The following is a 20360-nucleotide window of genomic DNA, read 5'->3' on the forward strand; positions in this document are numbered from 1 at the left end:
ATGCTGGGACTTGCCTCTGCAAGACAGTGAATTCAAGATCATCTGAGCTTGGTAAACTCTGACCAACACATACAAATTCCAAACCACTTACTGAAAATCCAGGTCATCCTTCTCCAAAGCTTTGAAGCGATAGAGTGCAATGAAGTAGTGAGACTGCTGGAACCCAGGTTGCTGCTTCTTATTCTGTCCAAGGGAAGAAAAGGAGCCCATCAAGACTTAAGCAGTGGAGTTTAGGAGAGAATCAAACCCAAGGTCTCTTCAAGATTCAAAAAGAATGGCCTATACAAACACTTCCCAAAATCCACCCTGGCCACAGAAGCTGGACAGTTGTGCATTGCAAAAAGAGTGATTTTTGTACCACCTAAAACAATGACTTCAGTGTGCATAAATGCAAATTTAGAAATAGTGACTATAAAGAGCAATAGTGACTATAAAGACCAAAAGTGATTTGTGCGCCTGCTCAGTCTGTTCACCAGGTGCCGCGAATGGTTGATGGGCAACTTCAGTGCTTCTATTCTTTAGTTTTATGGATCTTTATCTTGAAATGAGACTTGGACAGCCCTCCAACAGAGGACACCTTCCAAGAGAAGACTCTCCACTGGCAGTCATTCAAAATAAAGGAATGTGTCCTGTGAAGTAGGACACAGAGCCACCTCCCCAACTGCCAGATCTTCAGTGGTGCACAATAACTGCCCCAGAGAGTTCAAGCAGCTCCTTGCAAGCAGGAAGAACCAGCCCCAGGCAGCCATGTAAACTGCCCTCCTCACAGTGCTAGATACTCTTGTCCCTGTCCATTTTGTAAAAGTATTTCCATAGCAGCCTTCAGTTAAAAAAAACCTCCAGGACAGTTTGCAACAAAAACCACAGGAAAATCAGGAAAAGGCAATGCAATAACAGCAGATATCAGAAGGTGGGGGAGATAAACCAGGGTATTTCTGGCTGTGGAGGAGAAGGCTTGTGGGTGGGTGTGAACGTGCCTCATCTCAGTGCTGCTGGCATCTCACTTCAGGAAGGGCAGACATTACACCCCCACCTCCCAAAGGGGGGAAGGGGGCAGGCAGAGTCAGGTACCTTATCATCAGGGGCATTCTTCTCAGCCTTCTGGGCTTCTGGATTTCCTGGACACAAAAAGAAAAAACCCAGCATTCAGATAGGGGCATAAGTAGGGAGAGGGGGAGATAAAAGAAGAGTGAAACTCAAATTTGTCCACTCCCCAGGCGTCTCTACACTCTCTCCTGGTTGAGTTTTCAGGGCCTAAAAATGAGGAATCTACCGTATTTTTCGCCCTATAGGACGCACCGACTCATAAGGCGCACCTAGTTTTTTTGGGAGGAAATAAAGGGGGGGGGGTTATTTTCCGCCCAGGTGCGGGGCTGGGGCGGGGGAAGCCCGAGCTTCCCCCGACCCCAGCCCCCAAACAGGCAGCTCTCTGCAAGCCGTGGGAGCCCAGCGCTGGCTCCCGCTGCTTGCGGAGAGCTGCGCGAAGCCTGGAGAGCGAAAAGGGTCGGTGCGCACCGCCCCCTCTCGCTCTCCAGGCTTCAGCAAAAGCCTGCATTTGCCCCATAGGACGCACACACATTTCCCCTTCATTTTTGGAGGGGAAAAAGTGCGTCCTATAGGGCCAAAAATACGGTATATAGCGAATCTCTCCCAATCTCCATTGTTGCTTTTACTATGTTTATTACCCTTACGTACAAGATTGCAGCATTTCCTAGTTTAGTTCTCTGTGCATTTTACTCACCCCTGCCTGCCTTTTCATGCTCTCTCTCTCTCTCTCTCTCTCTCTCCCTCCCTCCCTCCCTCCTCTCTACTAGAGACCAGTACAAGGAAGACAGCAACTCTCACCAGTATTACAGGTGCCAAGGTCGGCAGTGGCAGGGCCAGTGGCAGCGCAGGAGTGATGGCAGGGGCAGGAAGCGTCAGGGAGACAGCAGCAGGGCGCTTTGCCCAGTGTCAAAACATCCCGCACCCCCCCTTGACAGGTGCAGCCAACTGCCATAACTGCAACAGCCATTCAGTCAAAGGAGAAGAAGCAGAACATTAGGTCCTGCTTCTTCTTCTTCTTTCCTTTCCTGTTCTTCCTTCAGTGCCGCAAGGCAGCAGCACCAGTCTATCCACTCCTGGGCTAGTAAGGAGAGGGAAATGGTGGCCCTCCGTTAGGGGTAGGCCAATGGGGCAATTTTGGTTTCTCTCACTTTGTCATTTTTCCAGTCTTCAGTTTTCCATATTTCTACGTTAATCGCAATTTATTTATTCTGAAAAGTAATTCATCAGCATTTTAGTGTGAATTTATTCTAACAGACATAATAAAATGCATTTTGAATGTTATCTTCTCTAATACAGTGGTACCTCAGGTTACAGACACTTCAGGTTACATATGCTTCAGGTTACAGACTCTGCTAACCCAGAAATAGTACCTCGGGTTAAGAACTTTGCTTCAGGATGAGAACAGAAATCGTGCTCCGGCGGTGCAGCAGCAGCGGGAGGCCCCATTAGCTAAAGTGGTGCTTCAGGTTAAGAACAGACCTACAGAATGAATTAAGTACGTAACCCGAGGTTACCACTGTATATGCATTTTTTGCACTTTACCCAAATATATGACTATTTTTTTAAACTCATTACTTGGCTAGAGAACTGCCTTGTAAATTTGAAGGACTGTAGATTTCAAAGTTTGGCTGTAATTTGGTTCTCAAATTATCTTGGAGTTTGCATTTACATGTGAACTGGTTCAATTTTTTTGCCCCATCCTTAAGGGAAGGGGAGAGAGAGAGAGAGGAGAGAGAGAGAGAGAGAGAGAGAGAGAGAGAGAGAGAGAGAGAGAGAGAGAGAGGAGAGAGAGAGAGAGAGAGAGGGAGAGAGAGAGAGAGAGAGAGAGAGAGAGAGAGAGAGAGAGAGAGAGAGAGAGCTGTCCCTGCAGCACACCTGTTCCTGTTAGCATTGCCTCGAGGAAGATACAGACAGCAGCCACTTTCTCTGGAGCTTCATGCACACATACACCCACTGGCGGAGGAAGAGGAGTACGGGGGGGGGAGCGCACCACCCCCGGCAGCGCGATCCCAGTGGGGTGCCATCGCGGCTGTCCCCCTGCCAGCGCTGAGCGCCCCACCTGCTGTCCGCGACTCGACTGCATACACCCACCCACCCATGTGCCCAGTCTTCCAGTTCTTCAGAACAACAAATAAACAAACTGTCCATTTATAGTTTTGTTTGAAATGTTATGCATTCTACCCCTAAAGATGTCTGTCAGTGTTTTCCTACTCCAAGAGTGCCCTTGGCCGACCTGCAAAGAGAATCCAGCTTATCCCAGTGTTTATGGCAGTGTCAGAAAGCCCAGGAAATAAAACCTGGCACAAGTTCCAAAAGGGTTTGGAAGAATGCCACCCTCCGTAATAATCACTAGGCAATCTTGTCCCAAATACTCAATATGTCATTCCCTTGGAACCTAAGACTTGTTAAAGATGAGTTCACCAACATTTGAATTGAACATATATTAGGTAAACAACAGCAAGGGCTAACTAAAATGATTAAAATTATGCAGGAAGTTAACCCAACTTCTGCACCAAGACGAGCTGGATATCTCTATCTACATAAATTATGTAAAGCAAACTGGCACACATTTGTTAATTTTGCATCATTCTTTCTGCAGGTAAAGTGGCACTAAAGGAAGGTCCTGAAGTCCAACTCTTCAGAAATCCCAGTAAGACTCCTTCTGGTATGGTGAAGGGGAAGATGCAAAAAGTCCCCAACATATCCATATGGAACTGGGAATGTATACTGTCTGAAATTCTGTAAAGTTCCAGACTTTCTAAAGCTTTCGACTTTCCAGGGCCCAGTCAATGCAGACAATACTAAATTAGATGGCGCAATGGACCAGCACGGTATAAGGCAGCTTCCTATGTTGTTCCTATATCTCAGACCATATATTTTCAAGCCTATTTTTGCACACATAGAGGCTTGGAAGCTTGAGTGTGGGGTGCTGCTTTTAAAATCAAATCCAATATCCTCAATATGCCAAACTATTCAATCTATAATATAATATTATAGATTATGGCTGAATCTAGACACATCAAAAAAGCGTTTCAGGATCCCCTCTCTACACGCAGCACCCCGCCAGGGGTATTGCATACCAAATTTCCAAACAAATGTGGCATCATCAATAGCATCCCCACCAGATCTTGTTCAGACACATATACTGTATTTTTCCATGTATAAGACTAGGTTTTTTTCCTAAAAAATAATGTATAAAATTAGGGGGTGTCTTACACAGAGATATATCTCTCCCCCCCATTTTCTTAAATCTGAGTTCCCCAAAATAGGGGACGTCTTATACATGGGGGAATCTTATAGACAGAAAAAATATGATATATTATTATTAATCTTTATTACGATCCAACGATCCATAATATAGATACAGAATAAAATACAGACTCATGTAGACAACCCCGCAGGGAAGGGAGACTGAAGTGTTATTTGTTTAGTCATGGGTATGTTGATCTTGACGCAGGTGGCGCTGTGGGTTAAAGCCTCAGCGCCTAGGACTTGCCGATCGAAAGGTCGGCGGTTCGAATCCCTGCGGCGGGGTGCGCTCCCGCTGCTCGGTCCCAGCGCCTGCCAACCTAGCAGTTCGAAAGCACCTCCGGGTGCAAGTAGATAAATAGGGACCGCTTACCAGCGGGAAGGTAAACGGCGTTTCCGTGTGCGGCTCTGGCTCGCCAGAGCAGCGATGTCACGCTGGCCACGTGACCCGGAAGTGTCTCCGGACAGCGCTGGCCCCTGGCCTCTTAAGTGAGATGGGCGCACAACCCCAGAGTCTGTCAAGACTGGCCCGTACGGGCAGGGGTACCTTTACCTTTTACCTTTATGTTGATCTTTGATTCGTATGACTACTGAAAGAAACTTTGCCATGGCCACTGATATCGTTGGAAGTCGTCCAGAAGATATTTGATGTAGTAGGCTTCAGACTGACCCGGCCAATTTGCCAATAGTGGTTAAATCAATAGGTCCCTTGCTTGATCGTATTGTACGTAATGCAATAAAATATGCCTCATGCAGTTGAGTATATACGGTACAGTGGTACCTTGGGTCAAGTACTTAATTCGTTCCGGAGGTCTGTTCTTAACCTCAATCTGTTCTTAACCTGAAGCACCACTTTAGCTAATGGGGCCTCCTGCTGCCGCTGCTCGATTTCTGTTCTCATCCTGAAGCAAAGTTCTTAACCCAAGGTATTATTTCTGGGTTAGCGGAGTCTGTAACCTGAAGTGTATGTAACCTGAAGCGTCTGTAACCTGAGGTACCACTGTATATGGAAGAAGGTGTTTCATTAGACACCTGGGCCCTGGAGTCCTATATGGCTCTGTAGGTCCACATTTGTATGTACTGTATGATACAGCCTGGCTCGGTTTCATTCATGGTGATAAATTTCCACAACCCCTTTTTATTATTGTTTATCTGGTCTCTTCTAGAATTGGTCTACATGAGTTCTAGATCTAACAAATAAGCCTTTGGACTGCAGAGTCTTTGAAGAGCAGGGTTTTCCAAGGTCTGGCACTTACCTGCCTCAGGTTGGCCACCCTCGTTTTTAGGGGCCTCTGTTTCCTCCTCCATCATAGCAGCCAATGGCTAGAAAGCAGGATGGGAAATGTATCAGAAGGCATCAGCTTTGTTGCAGATGACTGGAATGAAGCATCCTCACTAACTGAGGCTGCATAAGACTCAGGGTTGGGGCACACAACAGGGAATTCTGGGTTATGTGAAACTAGGCAAGGCCTCAGGAGTTTCTGGCAGATATTTCCAAGACAATGTGCATAGGAGCATGAAGAGGATAAAGAAAGAACCTCAATTTGTGGGTGGTTTATATGGGTCTCCAGAGAAGCATCTGGAGAGACAGGGTTGCCAACTCGCAGCCAACCTCAAGCTGCTATATCCTTAAGTCTTCCAAGGCTGGGAAAAATGGTTAAGTATCATCTTCCCTGCTAAAGAGCTGAAGAAGTCAGATTTACCTACCCCGTCTATTGTCCAAGAACAGAGCTATACTTTACATTAATTAATGCAGTAGGAATGATGTCCCAGTAATTTGTATTTGCACATGCATAATTAAATGTTGACATGCCTGCTGCATTTTGTACTATGTTTTTAATGTAAACGAAATCATGTATTAAATATTATATTTAAGATTTTTATTGTGTATTATGTGTTAGATGCTAGCATTATAAGATATTTTGTATATTTCATAAATTTACTTGTAAAACATATTACTATTACTATTGGCTGCTACTGGCAACAGCAGTTTACGGGCACAACTCCTCTTCCCCATATTGTAGCTCTCTTACCCATGGTCTCACTTTACAACATTGCGCGTTTATCTACCCCACAGAAGCAGCAGCAGCAGATGTGGGCAAGAAAATGTCTACACCCTGGGATCTGATAAACTCTTCCTCAAGGTTATGGTTGGAAATGGGGAGCTAAGCTGCACAGCTGGTATTTTTAGCAGACTCCTGGCAGAATGCTTGAGAAAGAGGGCTGCAGCCTTGCAGCCGGTGGATAAGTTAAATGTATGGCAACACGGAAGGGGAGTGGGGTGAGGAAGAGGTCTGAAATACTGCACGCCACATTAACCCTTTAATTATTTTACTGTAAAAGCATTAACCCTTTAATTAAGAGCTAATTTAGTCCTGATTCCATCAGTCCTATCTGGAGGGCACTTGCCATGGCTGCTATGGTTACGAGACGATGATATGATACCCTTCTGTGTCATGATTGTTTCCCCACACCATCTCCCTTACGTTCTTTTTGTCATCCTGCCCTTTCTTGCGCTCCTTGTTTGCCATGACAACACCTGTCCGCAGCGTCTCAAACACAGGGTCACTTCGGTTTGCTGTGGAGTGAAAAGCAACAGCAACAAAATTAGGCTGCTGTTTGTGGCAATGGAAGCCCACCTTTGGAATGGGTAGAGGCTTGCAGCAGGTTACTTACCACCAGAAAGTTGTTCTGCACCGTATAATGGAGAGCTGTAAGCACGACGGAAACCCGGGGGCTGCAGGACAAAAGAAGAGTGTGACACACAAGGGAAAGGGAGAACCCAGCCTTCTCCAAAACTAAGGAAGGAGGACAACTCTTTCCTAAATACACTGCCAGTAGACCAGCTTATCCTTGGAGAGGCAGGAACATCAATTTTTGGAAATATTTTCACCAGTTGCAGAAAAAGCCTCTGGTGATTCTTTGGGGACTACTGTGGAAGGGGCAAAACAGTTGGCCCAACCTGGGGCCCTCCAGGTATTGTTGGACTACATTCCTGAAGTAAATATTATGAACAGCTTGATTCAATGCAGTTTTCTTTTTCTTAACTTTTAAAAATTGCTTTTCAGATATATACCAACAGAAGAACGAAATACAACTCCCACCCTAGAGGAACAAGAATCTATCTCATGGATTAAATAAATACACTTCTATAATACCGCTAAGATGCTGATGGTCCCACATCAATATAAAATGGTTTTTCTACATTTTCAAAAGCAATTATTGCAATATTCTCTGTCCTTGTAATTGTTTTTTTAATATCATCAAACTCAATACTATACCAGATCCATGCTTCTAATGACAGCATGCAGACACAAATTCTTCCTGTTTTAGCTCGATTTACTCAAGCTGCAAGCACTAAACTGCTCAGGAACACAAGAGTATTTTTAGCATACAAATTCTGTTATGTTCCCTATTAAAGCAATCAAAGAAATTTCTCAGTTCTCAGATTAGCATGTCTCTTTGGGGAAGATTTTATCTCCATGCCAAAACATTTCCCACCCTCCACCTTATGGTGGCCAAAGCAACCTCTGAACTTGGCGGGCCAAGCCTAAGGCACATGGCATAATATCATGTTAAGTGGCAGGAAGCTGGAACTTGGGCAATGGGGCCAGGCAGGGAATACTTACAATCTTGCCAAAGCAGCGCTGGAACTCCACATAGTGTTGGCAGCTGTGGTGGATGTGGGTTTTGCAGTTCTTGCAACGCAGGCCATATTTGTTATTGACTACAGTAGAAAAACAAACAAGCTGTGGGGGGCAATTTGGGCTGTAAGAGCCAACCCCCTGCCAACCGTGCCCCCCACCCTTGCAACTCCTGCAGACCAAATCATGAACTGGGAGCCTGAGGTCCTCCCAGTGTCACTGGACTATAACTACCATTGTCCCTGGCCACACTTTGGCCACGTTGCCTGGGGCTGATGGGAGGTGGAGTCCAGCAACATCTGATGGGTAAAATGTTTTCCCCATCCCTGGAGTAAACGCTCATGTCCTTTAACATGGGCCTGTCCAATCACATGTAATGCCAAGATGGAAGGTGCCATTTGAAGACCACTAACTGGATCATTTCCCCCAATTGGTCTCACCTCAGTATAGAGCCCAGCTTGTGTGTACCCTTTCGGCACTTTGAATCACACTGCATCAAGAGCTGTCAGGGCAGAAATCTTCAGTTCTGTGTGCAACTGCCCCATGTGGTGAGAACTGCAGCTTGGACCATTTTCTTGCCAGTGAAGTAGCCTCAGGCTGGCCCTGCCCCTCCCCCCAGCTGGCTATTGGGCTCTTCCAGGCCAGGCCGGCCTATAAAAAGGGCTCCTGATTGGTCTGAGACCTTGCCTAAGCAGCAATTCCTTTCTGGCTCGGGTACCCGTGGATCATTTCTTGCAGCTTAGCTTTGACACATTCCCTCCTTATCTGTCTTACACATCTGTGTACATGATATTTTTGGAGGGAGGGGGGAGGGGCTGCATTTTAAACCAGTGTTTTCTTCAGCACTTGCATTGGTCTCAAGATTGCCAGTGTCTGCTTTCAAAATACTAGAACTTATAACTGCCTCTGAGCAGGTGCATAAAGGATCTAGCTGGCTTCCTTTATAAAGGAAGCCAGCTAGATACCACTTTTGAAAGGACCAGAAAAGTCTGGAATGGAAGGACATATCAGTGAAACATCAATTGAATTTGTGGCTGGGGGCTGACTTTAAATCCTTTTTCTGGCAACTGGCCAAGAGGCTGATTGGTGTCATATGGGACACCAATTGTGCTGGAAGAAATTATCAATGAGCAAACCCTTTCGCATCTCTTGTGAATATCCCAAGTCCTCACCTCATAAGAGAGAGCTGCATTATTCATTCCCTTTCCAGTCATAGGTATGCATGTCATGATATGAAAGGAGAAGATGACAGATGGATCATGTTGCAAATTCCCCAACCCCCAGTTCTTTCAAAATTGGGAAGGAGCTATGGCTATTAACTTCATTCCCTCCCTCCCTGTTACATTACAGTTCCCTTGAAGCGGCTCCAGGCACTATGTACTCACTACAGCATAATAGGAAAGAGAGATGTGGGCTTTACCTTCTCAACTTTAAAATGGCCACCTTGAATGATGAAAACTCATCTCTGACTCAGTGACATTTTTTTTGGGGGGGAATGCTTGTGTGTGTATCAACTATATATTTTGGAAAGTTGTTCATCCATTCACTATGCACTGCTTAAGATAAAAATAAAGTTAAGGACCCCTGACAGTTAAGTCCAGTCGTGAACGACTCTGGGGTTGTGGCGCTCATCTCGCTTTACTGGCCAAGGGAGCCGACGTTTGTATGCAGACAGATTTTCCAGGTCATGTGGCCAGCATAACTAAGCTGCTTCTGGCAAACCAGAGCAGTGCACGGAAAAGCCGTTGACCTTCCTGCCAGAGCGGTACCTATTTATCTACTTGCACTTTGACGTGCTTTTGAACTGCTAGGTTGGCAGGAGCAGGGGCCGAGCAATGGGAACTCACCCCATCATGGGGATTCAAACCACTGACCTTCCAATCAGCAAGCCCTAGGCTCAGTGGTTTAGACTACAGCGCCACCCGCGTCCCAACTGCTTAAGATAAGGTAGCCAAATTGGACACCATTTTGAATCAAGTCGGTGGACTGAAACTTTCACAATGGCACTATTTTAACACTGCTTTCAAAACTGTACTGGTTTGGGGGTTTCTTAGAATTCCCAAGCTATGTTGGGTATAAGGCTGATAGTTATATATATATGTGAGCCACCATCACATCCAGCATTTAGCCCAGGCTTCCTCAACCTCGGCCCTCCAGATGTTTTAGCCTACAGCTCCCATGATCCCTAGCTAGCAGGACCAGTGGTCAGGGATGATGGGAACTGTAGTCTCAAAACATCTGGAGGGCTGTTTGAGGAAGCCTGATTTAGCCACACAATCCATCCCTTCTCCCATCTGTACCTTCTCTTCATCTTCATGACTCACCATCTCCCTGAAGCACATGCCTTCCCCATTCCCCCCATCCCCCTTCACTCCCTTCTCCTTTACCCATTATGGTTGCTACCATTTTACAGACAGGACTCGTGTGCCTAGGGTGGCCGTGTGTCCTGATTTATAGGGGGCAGTTTATTATTTGGATGCCAGTCCTCTAGGTGTCCTCTTGGACTGACAAGCTGAAGCCTTGAAGTCACCCATCAAGAGTTTGCAGCGCTCACCACTAGGACAAGATGCATTGCATTTCTATTTATAGTAAATCTTTCCAAACTTGCATCTGTGCATATTTATCAAATATGCAAATTAGTGTTCTTTTTGTATGGTGCACAATGTTTGGCAATGCATAACTGCCCATCTTATGTTTGTCTTTAACATGACAGACGGACATTCAGCAGTGAAACTTCCTCCCCCCACAGAGGTGCGGAGAGAGAAAAAGCCATACTTGTCAGACTTCTGCCTGTTATGCCATTGCCAAAGGCCCAAGCACCCTGCCAAGAGAGGGACGAGGCAAGCTTCTGACCACCACCATTCCCCCTGCAGTTCAACCCCCTCAGGTAGGACTCACGGACAATCATGCGGGCACAGACGTCGCAAAACTTGGGTTTTTTGAAGTAATGATCCTTGAATTTGTGAGGTCTGTCGTTAACTGGTTTCTCTGGCTCAGGTGGTGGCTCAGGCTCCTCCTCCTCTTCATCCTCCTCCTCCTCCTCATAGATGTAGTAGATGGGTCCTCCAGAGGGGCTGACCAGCTCCCCATTGGCCTGTGGTTCCTCTGGGGCAGGCTCCTCATTGGGCTTGCGTTGGAAAAGCTGCTTTAGCCGCTGCAGCTGAAGGTCCAGGATGGGGTGGGAGGGCAGGGTGGGGTGGGATGGGGGGTGGTGAACAATCAGCACTTGATAGATGCCAACAGGGAACCTTGGCAACCAGCGCCATTGGCATGCACGCTCCAAACTTGTCCACGAGTAGCTCAAAAATGAGGCAAAGTGATGGCAGGGGGAGACCCACGGCACCCCTTGGGTCTTTGGCAAACACAGGGGAAGAGAACCCTGGATTGCAGGTAATGCAAACAAATGTCCAGTGAACATATAGAAGCGGCATGGTGGCAGCCATACAACTGCATGGAGACTGGACCACAGAGCTCACCCATTTGCACATAGTGGCTTTTCCTTGCACCACCCACAAACTGATGGTCTGCAGTGGCAGAAAACATCCAGTGGCCACATCTCAGGGGGTGGAAGCCACGTCACAGAAACAATTTGCATTGTAGAACTCTCTCCATGCAATGGCATTCTAAGCATGACTAGCAACTAATTAAAGATATTTTCTGTTTTAGTGGATTAATCATCTGCTTTTTAGCGATTAACTGGTTAATAATAATTATTCTAAAAGCAGGTATATAGTTTCAAGTGCTTCACATATACTCATTGCAGCAAACCTTTTCTACAACCTTCTAGGGCAGAGCAGTACCACATTGCATTTTTTGGGGGGTGGGGTGAAGCTTAGAGGCAGCAGTCTGCTTTCTAGGTCTGTGGGCAAAAGGTAGATTTCAAGTTGAACAGGGGTTGGGAGTGCTTGTTGACTCAGTCTAATTTTCTAAACAAACAACACAACAAGAATAACTTCGGGGTAAATATGCACAGGATTACACTATAAGAAATGTGCTTTATTTGGGGGATGTGCTTTAAACATAGTTTAAATGAATTGTGTGTATGCAGCCCAAGTTACTGTAGGTGTATTGACTTCATGGGACTGGCAGAGATGACCGGCAGAATCCGTGACCAGGGGAAAGAGACAGTGGAAGAGGATTGGAAGAAATTTAAAATATATCTAAAAAATTGTTGTAAAGTTGAGGAGTGTTAAGATGTCAAGGGGTAAGAAGCAGAGAATTACAGCTGTAACTAATAAGTTTAAGGAAATTTAATGAAAGGGAATCAAATAGATAATTGACTAGAGGAGTTGCTAAAGAATTGTAAAATAAGGATGCAGCGAAAGGGAGGTATGGGGAAGTCAGGGGAAAGAAGGTGCATGAAAATAAGATTATGAAATTATACATGTTTAAATGTTTTGTATGTTTTGTGTTTTGTTTGTTTTTTATTATGTGTTTGGAAAATGAATAAAAATTATTTTTTTAAAAAAAGTTAATGTAGGTGTGCTCTTTTTAACTTGCTAATAATGCAAATTAAATTTTAAGTCCATGTGCCTATGACAAAAAACTCAAAAGATATCACTGGGCGAAAGATCTCTGCACTGCAGGGGTTGGACTAGATTACCTTCATGGTCCCTTCTGACGCTACGATTCTGTGATTCTAAACCTGCTCTTGGGTGGGTGGGGGGAATAGATATCAGAAGATTTGCTAACTTACAATTTAACATCAAAGAAAAGAAAAAAACCATCTAATCTTTTGATAACCTTCTTCTGTTGCAGAAACATAGCAGAAGCAAGACAGCCTCAAAAAAGTAAAGGGCCCTGCCTTTGCAGCCTTGCTTATTTAAAACGGGCCCATACCAATTAGTCAACAATTTTTTTGGGTCATTAATGTACTGCTTAACACTTGCATTCCTAACTTTAAACAGCCAAACCCACCACTGATGCTTTGTGTGCCTTTCACTTAAGGTGCATTCCCCCCCCCCAATATATATTATTTCAGCCGTCAAGCTGGTATGGTAAGTGCACTAGCCACCCTTTTGTGGCATATAGAATTTTAACGCAGAATCGAAAACTTACAGGAAGCTACCTCTGCCTGTTTAATCTTTACTCGTATTAGGAATGTAGGTCCCATCTCCTGAAGTTCCCTGCCTTGGTTGTGGAAGCCAGCACAGCACCACACGGATTGGCTGGAACAGTGGTGATGTCATCAACCCACTCCACAATCTCCTCCCACTGATGCTGCTTTTATTTTAAGAGGGAGAGATGACACATGCACATTTAATTGAATAAATGTACATAATAACATTTAATGGCAGTAAGTCTGCTGGAAAAATATGGGGAGGGGAGACACAGGCTAAAGAGCCATCGTTCAATTCACTAGCCCAGCAGTTGGCAACTTTTTCCTATAGACCTTACGAATCATAAATTGTCTTGTTGGACAATTTAATAATTTTCTGTACAAGCATATGCATCTCATATTTTAATAATCACAGCATATAGTAGCTTTTCTACTGCAATGGATGTGTGTGTGTGATATTTTAAAAAACATGTTTTCCTTTACCACTGGCATCATTAAAACCAGCACCAATTGTGAAATCATGGGACCTGAACCAGCCTCTTGTTGCCCTGGTCAAAAGAGTCTGAAGCGCCACCCTCCGGTAAAAAACAACAACTCAAGAGCAAGGTCAAGTACAGGCATTTCCAACTGTTCCACAACTTTTCTGTGGAGCTGCTGGACAGATTGTGAGAGGAGTAGTCCTGTGTTAGTCCCTTGTAGCAAAAACAATAAGGGAGTCACCTTACAGGCTAACAAAGCATAAACTTTCATGGACAGAGGCCAATTTCATCAGACACCTTATGTAAAATTTAAAAGAGAAAATTGTAATCTGAGAGCTGAAGGGCAACAAGATGCAAAAGTTAAAGTTAATGATTATTAGAGCTTTAATATATGTTAGCCACAGCTTTAATCTTTTACAGGGGCAGATTGTGAAAATTGCTGGGACACTTGTATTAACACCTATAGTGGGGCAGGAAACTATTTTGCAAGAAACCATTGTAGATACATAGATCCTGGCATTATTCAGCTAATTAACACAATACTGCAATAAAAACAGAGCTCGTGGTGGACCACATTCCTCTGCACAAGCCAGCACATCCATCTCCTTGATTGGCACCTGGGTGTGTGCCACAACCTCTGAATTCCAGTTTTTACACCACCAGTAACCTCATCCCACAGATGTGATAAAGTTCATTTTGACCCTGAGCAGTGCAATTTGTGAAAGGCAGAGGCGGCGAGGGGGGCAAGGGGAAGCGTCACTGACCCAGATGTTGCTTCTGCTGCCAGGGAGGGCAGCCAAGTCAGCTCACAGAGGACTCCTGGGGCATCAGTAAACTGGAAAGCATGCAGTCAGCGCTGCTTGAAATGCAACCCCACTCCTATGGTTACAGACGCTAACATGTCCCAGGGGAGGAGAACCAGCCAATACTCATCTCTCCTGCATTCATTCACATACACCTATTTGTGCACACACAGGGTCTCCTGGGATCTTCACATTTGGCAGTGGAATCAAATGTGGAAATTCTTGCAGAGCTTGGGTTACTGCCGCCAGTTTCAGCCACCACAGAAAGCTAAACACGATAACTGAACCGACTGAACTCTTGAGCTGAGGCTCAGGATCTTTCAAAACATTGTGTCAGAACACAAATAAGTTGCTAGAGGTAGGGGAACAGCCTTGTCTTCTCCTGAAAAGGAATTTGACCTGAATATTCCATGTGAGCGATCAAAAACTCTTAAGGAGTGTGTGTATTAGAGATATGCTCCAAGAGTCAGTTTCCCTCTGCTGTTGCTATCATGTCTCCATCCCATAGGAATTAAAAAGAAAAGACACATTAGTGGTTCCTTCAAAGAGGGAGGAGATCTGCTCAAAGCTGGGGGTGTGTCTGCCTCAGTTCTAATTGCAAGAATTCAATTACTCCCCCTAGAAGTTGCATATTTCCCTGCCAGCTAATTTTCACACACTACCTGGTGCTGGAGAAGTCTGCTCCAGGGAAGCCATGCAGCCTCCCCCTTCACAGAAAACCCAAAGCACTCCTGCATATTCACCATTGCTGGATAGTGCCAGATGCAGCACAGCACAGTGAGTGGCAAAAAAGACTAAGCCGAGAATCTGCAAGCTTCTTGTTCAGATCTCATCTCTGCCATCTCTGAGTCACTAGCAGGGACTGAGGCGAGCCCCCCTTTCAGCCTCAGACCCCTCATCTGCAACTGCCCTTCTTCTATAGAACAGCTTTCCTGTTGAGATACAACCAACATCCATTACCTGAACTTTCCAGAAACAACTGAAGGTATTTTTGTTCCAATGGGCCTCCACAGCTGGATAAAGTCTTTGCCACGTGGTTCTACTTGACTGGGTTTTAGTTTTGTTTTAAATGCATCAGATGTGGGTGTTTTTTGTGGGGATCTAACTTTTTTTACTGTTTTTTAAATGTGCATTGCCTGAAAACTATTGTATAGAAGGTGGTCATATTTAAGGTGATTGATAAATTAACAATGATAAAAAATAATGTCTGTGATAATACTGGTCTGCCTTAAAGGGCTACTATGAGAAATACAGAGAATGTACATGAAACACTTTGAACACTTAAGAAAAGGTGAATCTATGCAATGTTTTGTGTGCACATGTTAAATGCATGCTAAAGAACAGGAAAGACAGGATTATCAGGGATATTTCTAATTTGAGCACACATTTTTAAGCCCCCCCCTCACTTCACTCCACTTTACCCTTGCAATGCCTCTGATTTTCCATGTGTTCCTGTTCTTGCAATTCAGAATAATCTTCTATGCATTTTTTTAAAAAAAATCTTCGGCATATAAATCACATGACAACTCTATAAAGTAGGCTGTGCTTCCCATTTTACAGACATGGAATGGCTGAAAAATAGATGTGTCTAACACACCCCATGACAAGAGTATGAGCATGGTGTGATCTGAAGCCAGGACCTACTACAGTGTTGAAGTTAAACACTTTTATCTACTGCCATGCACTTCCTGCAGACATGCATAACAGCCGCTAGAGACAACCAGCACTGCCAAGTGCTTAATAAGTTGGCTGTCCTGATTACCGTAAATGGGCCTAGCAGCAAGGAAACTAGTAAGCGATCAGGGATGTAATAAACAGTGTTGGATCCTTAGGGCTGCCATACATCACGCGGATTTCAAAGGCGGAATTGGCGTCTGGGGGGAATTTCCGAAAAGTGGCTGCTTTGTGCTGGATCGAAAAACAGCTCAACAATTTGGGGTCTTTTTTAAGTTCAGCAACCAGGGTGTCTTGGTTTTTACTTTTTGAAATATGGCAACCCTAAGATCTTGCTTTCCCCGCCTTTGGAATGAGGCACCACTCAAAATATGGGCAGCAAAAAGCAGAGACAACTTTGAATTTGGAGAAAGGCAGAGAGCTGAAAGTTTAGAGCTGTGAGTTTACTGACTGGGGCTTTGAGAATCTGATGCAGGATCAATGCTTTTGCTGATTGCTTTTATTTGCTTACACTAGGCACTGCTTTTACGTGTGTAAACAAAAATGGATATGAGAACGATTTATGTTTCCAGTACCCTATCCAAGGGAAACTAGAATATCATGCCCTCCCCTGAACGGTGAGTTTAACATTAGTTCTGCAGACTAATTATTGATTGTTGAAGAAATTCCTGCCCCATAAAAGAAACATATTTAATTCTTTTGAGACCCAAGAAAGACATGCTACTAATTTCAATTATCTCCTTGTTTTTCCACAGGCAAGCTTCATTGCTCACAAAGACCCGCACATCTCCATAAAGTATTGGTAGTAGTGGTTTGTTTAAAGTAAAAGTGATGCCACAGAGCAGGAATAGCCAACATGGTGCCCTCCAGATGTTGTTAGCTCTTAGCTCCCATCATTCTCACCACGGGCCATGCTGGCTAGGGCTGATGGGAGTTGGAGTTCAGGAACATTTGAAGGACACCATGTGGCTATTCCTACTGTATAGGAATTTAATCTTAGGCACAGATGTGTTTTACAGGGTTTGTGTACCTCATTTCAGCAGTGTGAAGATGAGAGTATAAATTGGTCATTTGCTAAAAGGATATCAAAGTATGACTCTGGATAAGCCAGCATGGCCTCTTGCTTTCTAATAGTGGCTTCATAGAGTAAAACTTCACAGATGTGTCTGTCTATGCTGATGCACAGCTACACCAATCTGGGGGTCCCCAATCAGGCTGACCCACCGTGGGCCAACATGGGGATCACCTACCCTGCACCTGGTTCTGAATTAGTTCTGCAGCGGGGCTAATATTTCAGGGTAGTTGTTGTTGTTTAAAAAAATTCTTATTAAATATACAAATAGAAGGAAAGAAACTGACAGAGAGCTGGAGGGGTGGGGTCTAGGGGATAGTCCTTCACAAATGACCTCTCTTGCAACCCTGTATAATTGTTTCCTCCACTCAGAGGCATTTATCCTGCAGAGTACTGCTTCAGGGATGAGGCCTGACAGCTCTGGATAGCTCTGGACCATCCAACCCAACTTACAGTGATCCGTGGCTGTCTCAACTCAACTTGCTGATGCTCAAATCCCTCTGAATAGGGCTGGTTTGGTTTGGTACTTGGCTGAATCCAGTACACAGCTCTAGTGTCTCTCTGTGTGTGTGTGTGTGTGTGTGTGTGTGTGTGTGTGTGCGCGCGCGCGCACATGTGTGTATGTGTCTACAAGGAGCTCTGTTTGCACTTCCATCCTAATGTGTCCAAAGGGAAATTCAAATGGGAAGATGTGCAGGTTACCTAAAGCCAGCATAGCTTCCCCTTGTGAGATGCCTTTTAGATACAATACATTTGTTTACTGGCACTTTGTGCAATGCCTAAACTTATCTAGTCTCTGCCAACTCTTCCAAATTTCAGCAAACTGTTCAAAATTCCAGACTTCCACAGAATTACACAGCTTGAATACATTTGTATGCTTCACTGGAACAATACATTCCCTCCAAGGCAGAACTTTGACCTCTGTGCTGCAAAACTCCCAGCATGCCTTGCAGATTTAGACCAGGATCCAAAACAAAAGCACACCAGAAAAGCAATTTCCCCCACCAAAAGGCAGGTTGGGGCTTGAGTTTCTTGAACAGCAACCTTCCATACAGCAGGACAAACCATTATGGATTTCCTAGCTCAAGAAGAACATTGGACTAGATATTGTTCTATCCCATTTGAAATGGTTCTGCTTGTCTTAGAATTGTGATGCTTTTATCTGAAGGGGGCATACGGCTGACAATATGTGACCTCATTGTCACATCTACCAACAGGACGGGTTCAAGATCCTTGTATTAATTTACAAACCCTGGAACAATTTAGGTCCAGGGTCCCATAGGGACCATCCCAACCTGTATATCCATCTCAGTCACTGAACTCATCCATAGGAGTATAGCTGGTTGCCCTCCAAATTGGTGAGGCTCATTTGACATTAAGACAAAACTGAGGTTTTAGTGCCACCAGCCTAGCCCTGTGGAATGCTCTTCCAATAGAAATTCATCAGGTGTTTTCTGTATTGATCATTAAACATTCCTGAAAATTTCTTTGCCATGAGTCCTACGCAGTCAATTAAGTTAATCACTTTCTGTAATGCTTAGTTTGTGATCTGTATCCCCCCCCCCCATGTATGTTTTTTATTGAGTATAAATAATGGTAAACTGCTTTGATATTTTTAGTGAAACTGCAGTCTATATTTTTTTTTTTTACAAACAAACAAATAAACCTGTTTTTCTAATTTTATGTTCCATTGTTGTAACCCGACCTAGGGCTTATGGCGAAGGGCCGGTAATAAATCTAATAAATAAATAAATAGATGGCCTACACGGCCCCTCCAGATTTATGAAGAAGGGGAGGAGTTTGGATTTTATATCCTGCTTTATCACTACCCTAAGGAGTCTCAAAGCAGCTAACATTCTCCTTTCCCTTCCTCCCCCACAACAAACACTCTGTGAGGTGAGTGAGGCTGAGAGACTTCAGAGAAGTGTGACTGGCCCAAGGTCACCCAGCAGCTGCATGTGGAGGACCGGGGAAGCGAACTCGGTTCACCAGATTACGAGTCTACCGCTCTTAACCACTACACCACTCTGATGCACGTAGATAAATAGGTACCATTGCAGCGGGAAGGTAAATGCCGTTTCCGTGCACTCTGGTTTCCGTCATAGTGTTCCGTTATGCCAGAAGCAATTTAATCATGTTGGCACATGACCCGGAAAGCTGTTGGCGGACAAATGCCAGCTCCCTCGGCCTCAAACAGAGAAGAGTGCTGCAACCCCATAGTCGCCTTTGACTGGACTTAACCGTCCAGGGGTCCTTTACTTTTACCTTTTACTAAAAAAAAAAAGGCAGTCAACTTGTTGAAAACATCATGCCAATTGCCCTGGTGTATGAAGAGTGTTTTTTTTTTTTCTGAATGATCATCCAATCTAGACAGGCTGGCTTTTATTTTGTTATTTTAAAGTTTTAAAATTCTGGTTTGTTAGCAACCCATGGGTTATAGATTGATGGCTTTCTGTTCAAGAAAACATGTTGTTCTTAAATCCATGTTAAAAACCCATTCTTTAGTAGCTTCTTTGGACCATGGCAAAAAGATAACTGCTTATATTTAAAGTTGGACAAGCTGGCCCAATGGCAACCATAACCTTCGGGAAAACCATGAGAAGAAAGTGTGCCGTACTCTGTGCTCATAGAAATAAGGCAACGTCAATGGCTCTTCCCAAGACTTACATCTCAGGGTTCCAGACAGGTACATTGGTGGTTTGTTGGGATGGGATGTCCTCAGCCTAAACTGCAAAGGACAGGATATTCCCATCTGATTGGTTGCAGCCACTGTGGCCAAAACAGGCCAGTCAGAAGGTTCTGGCATCGTAGGACATTCTTAAGGAGGACTGAGTCCTTCCAAGAAAGACCCCATGGCTGATTGTGGAGGAATTGGGACACAGAAATGGGAGTCACCCCACCCTTGTCCTCCCAGAGTACAGCCCACAACAGAACTTACCCCTTCCGTCGATTTCCCCCCTTCAGATGTGGGTGATGCAGGTGGCTCAAGAATTTCTTTTTCTGTCATACTGCATGGGGAAGAAAGCAGGTGCAACAATAAAGACGCAAAGACATAACCCAGGCACCTCCACGGTTTGTAGGTGGGAGCCAGAAACCCATGGGACGGGTGGTGCTCACAGCATCAATTTCAGGTGAGTGTGTGTGCGCACACACACTCATTATTCGCAATGTCCCCAAACTCAAACCACACTTGATCAACAATCCTCCATCAAAGTGGGCCGGGGGAGGGGGATTTCCATAACAGGAAACCACAAATACCTAGGATAAGCTTCCAATCTGGTACCCTTCCAATGTTTTTGACAACGATTTCTCCCAAAGCACCTGGAGGGTAAC

At 44.7% G+C, this 20360-nt stretch overlaps 1 protein-coding gene and 1 long non-coding RNA gene across 5 annotated transcripts in view; one reads left to right on the forward strand and one right to left on the reverse strand.

Annotated features, from left to right (window-relative positions):
• Positions 1 to 20360, reverse strand: part of STAC3 (SH3 and cysteine rich domain 3) — a 30142-nt gene that overhangs the window by 6390 nt on the left and 3392 nt on the right. For 2 of the 4 annotated variants that reach the window (XM_081900765.1, XM_081900766.1), the window contains exons 2-9: positions 19966 to 20035; positions 10839 to 11067; positions 7926 to 8023; positions 6973 to 7033; positions 6783 to 6874; positions 5553 to 5619; positions 1072 to 1118; positions 92 to 183 (exon numbers count right to left, since the gene is read on the reverse strand). In XM_081900765.1, coding sequence (XP_081756891.1) covers positions 92 to 183; positions 1072 to 1118; positions 5553 to 5619; positions 6783 to 6874; positions 6973 to 7033; positions 7926 to 8023; positions 10839 to 11067; positions 19966 to 20034 — 755 coding nt within the window. In that variant the 5' untranslated portion in view covers position 20035. Of the gene's footprint in view, positions 1 to 91; positions 184 to 1071; positions 1119 to 5552; positions 5620 to 6782; positions 6875 to 6972; positions 7034 to 7925; positions 8024 to 10838; positions 11101 to 19965; positions 20036 to 20360 lie in introns of all 4 variants that reach the window. The other 2 variants (XM_081900763.1, XM_081900764.1) reach the window with 1 other exon arrangement.
• LOC309364066 lies at positions 11860 to 12797 on the forward strand. Its single transcript, XR_014165713.1, has 2 exons — positions 11860 to 12003; positions 12421 to 12797. It is a non-coding gene; the product is annotated as an uncharacterized lncRNA (long non-coding RNA).

The sequence above is a fragment of the Podarcis melisellensis genome (assembly GCF_964234715.1).
Source record: "Podarcis melisellensis genome assembly, chromosome: 2".
NCBI classification, from domain to species: domain Eukaryota; kingdom Metazoa; phylum Chordata; class Lepidosauria; order Squamata; family Lacertidae; genus Podarcis; species Podarcis melisellensis.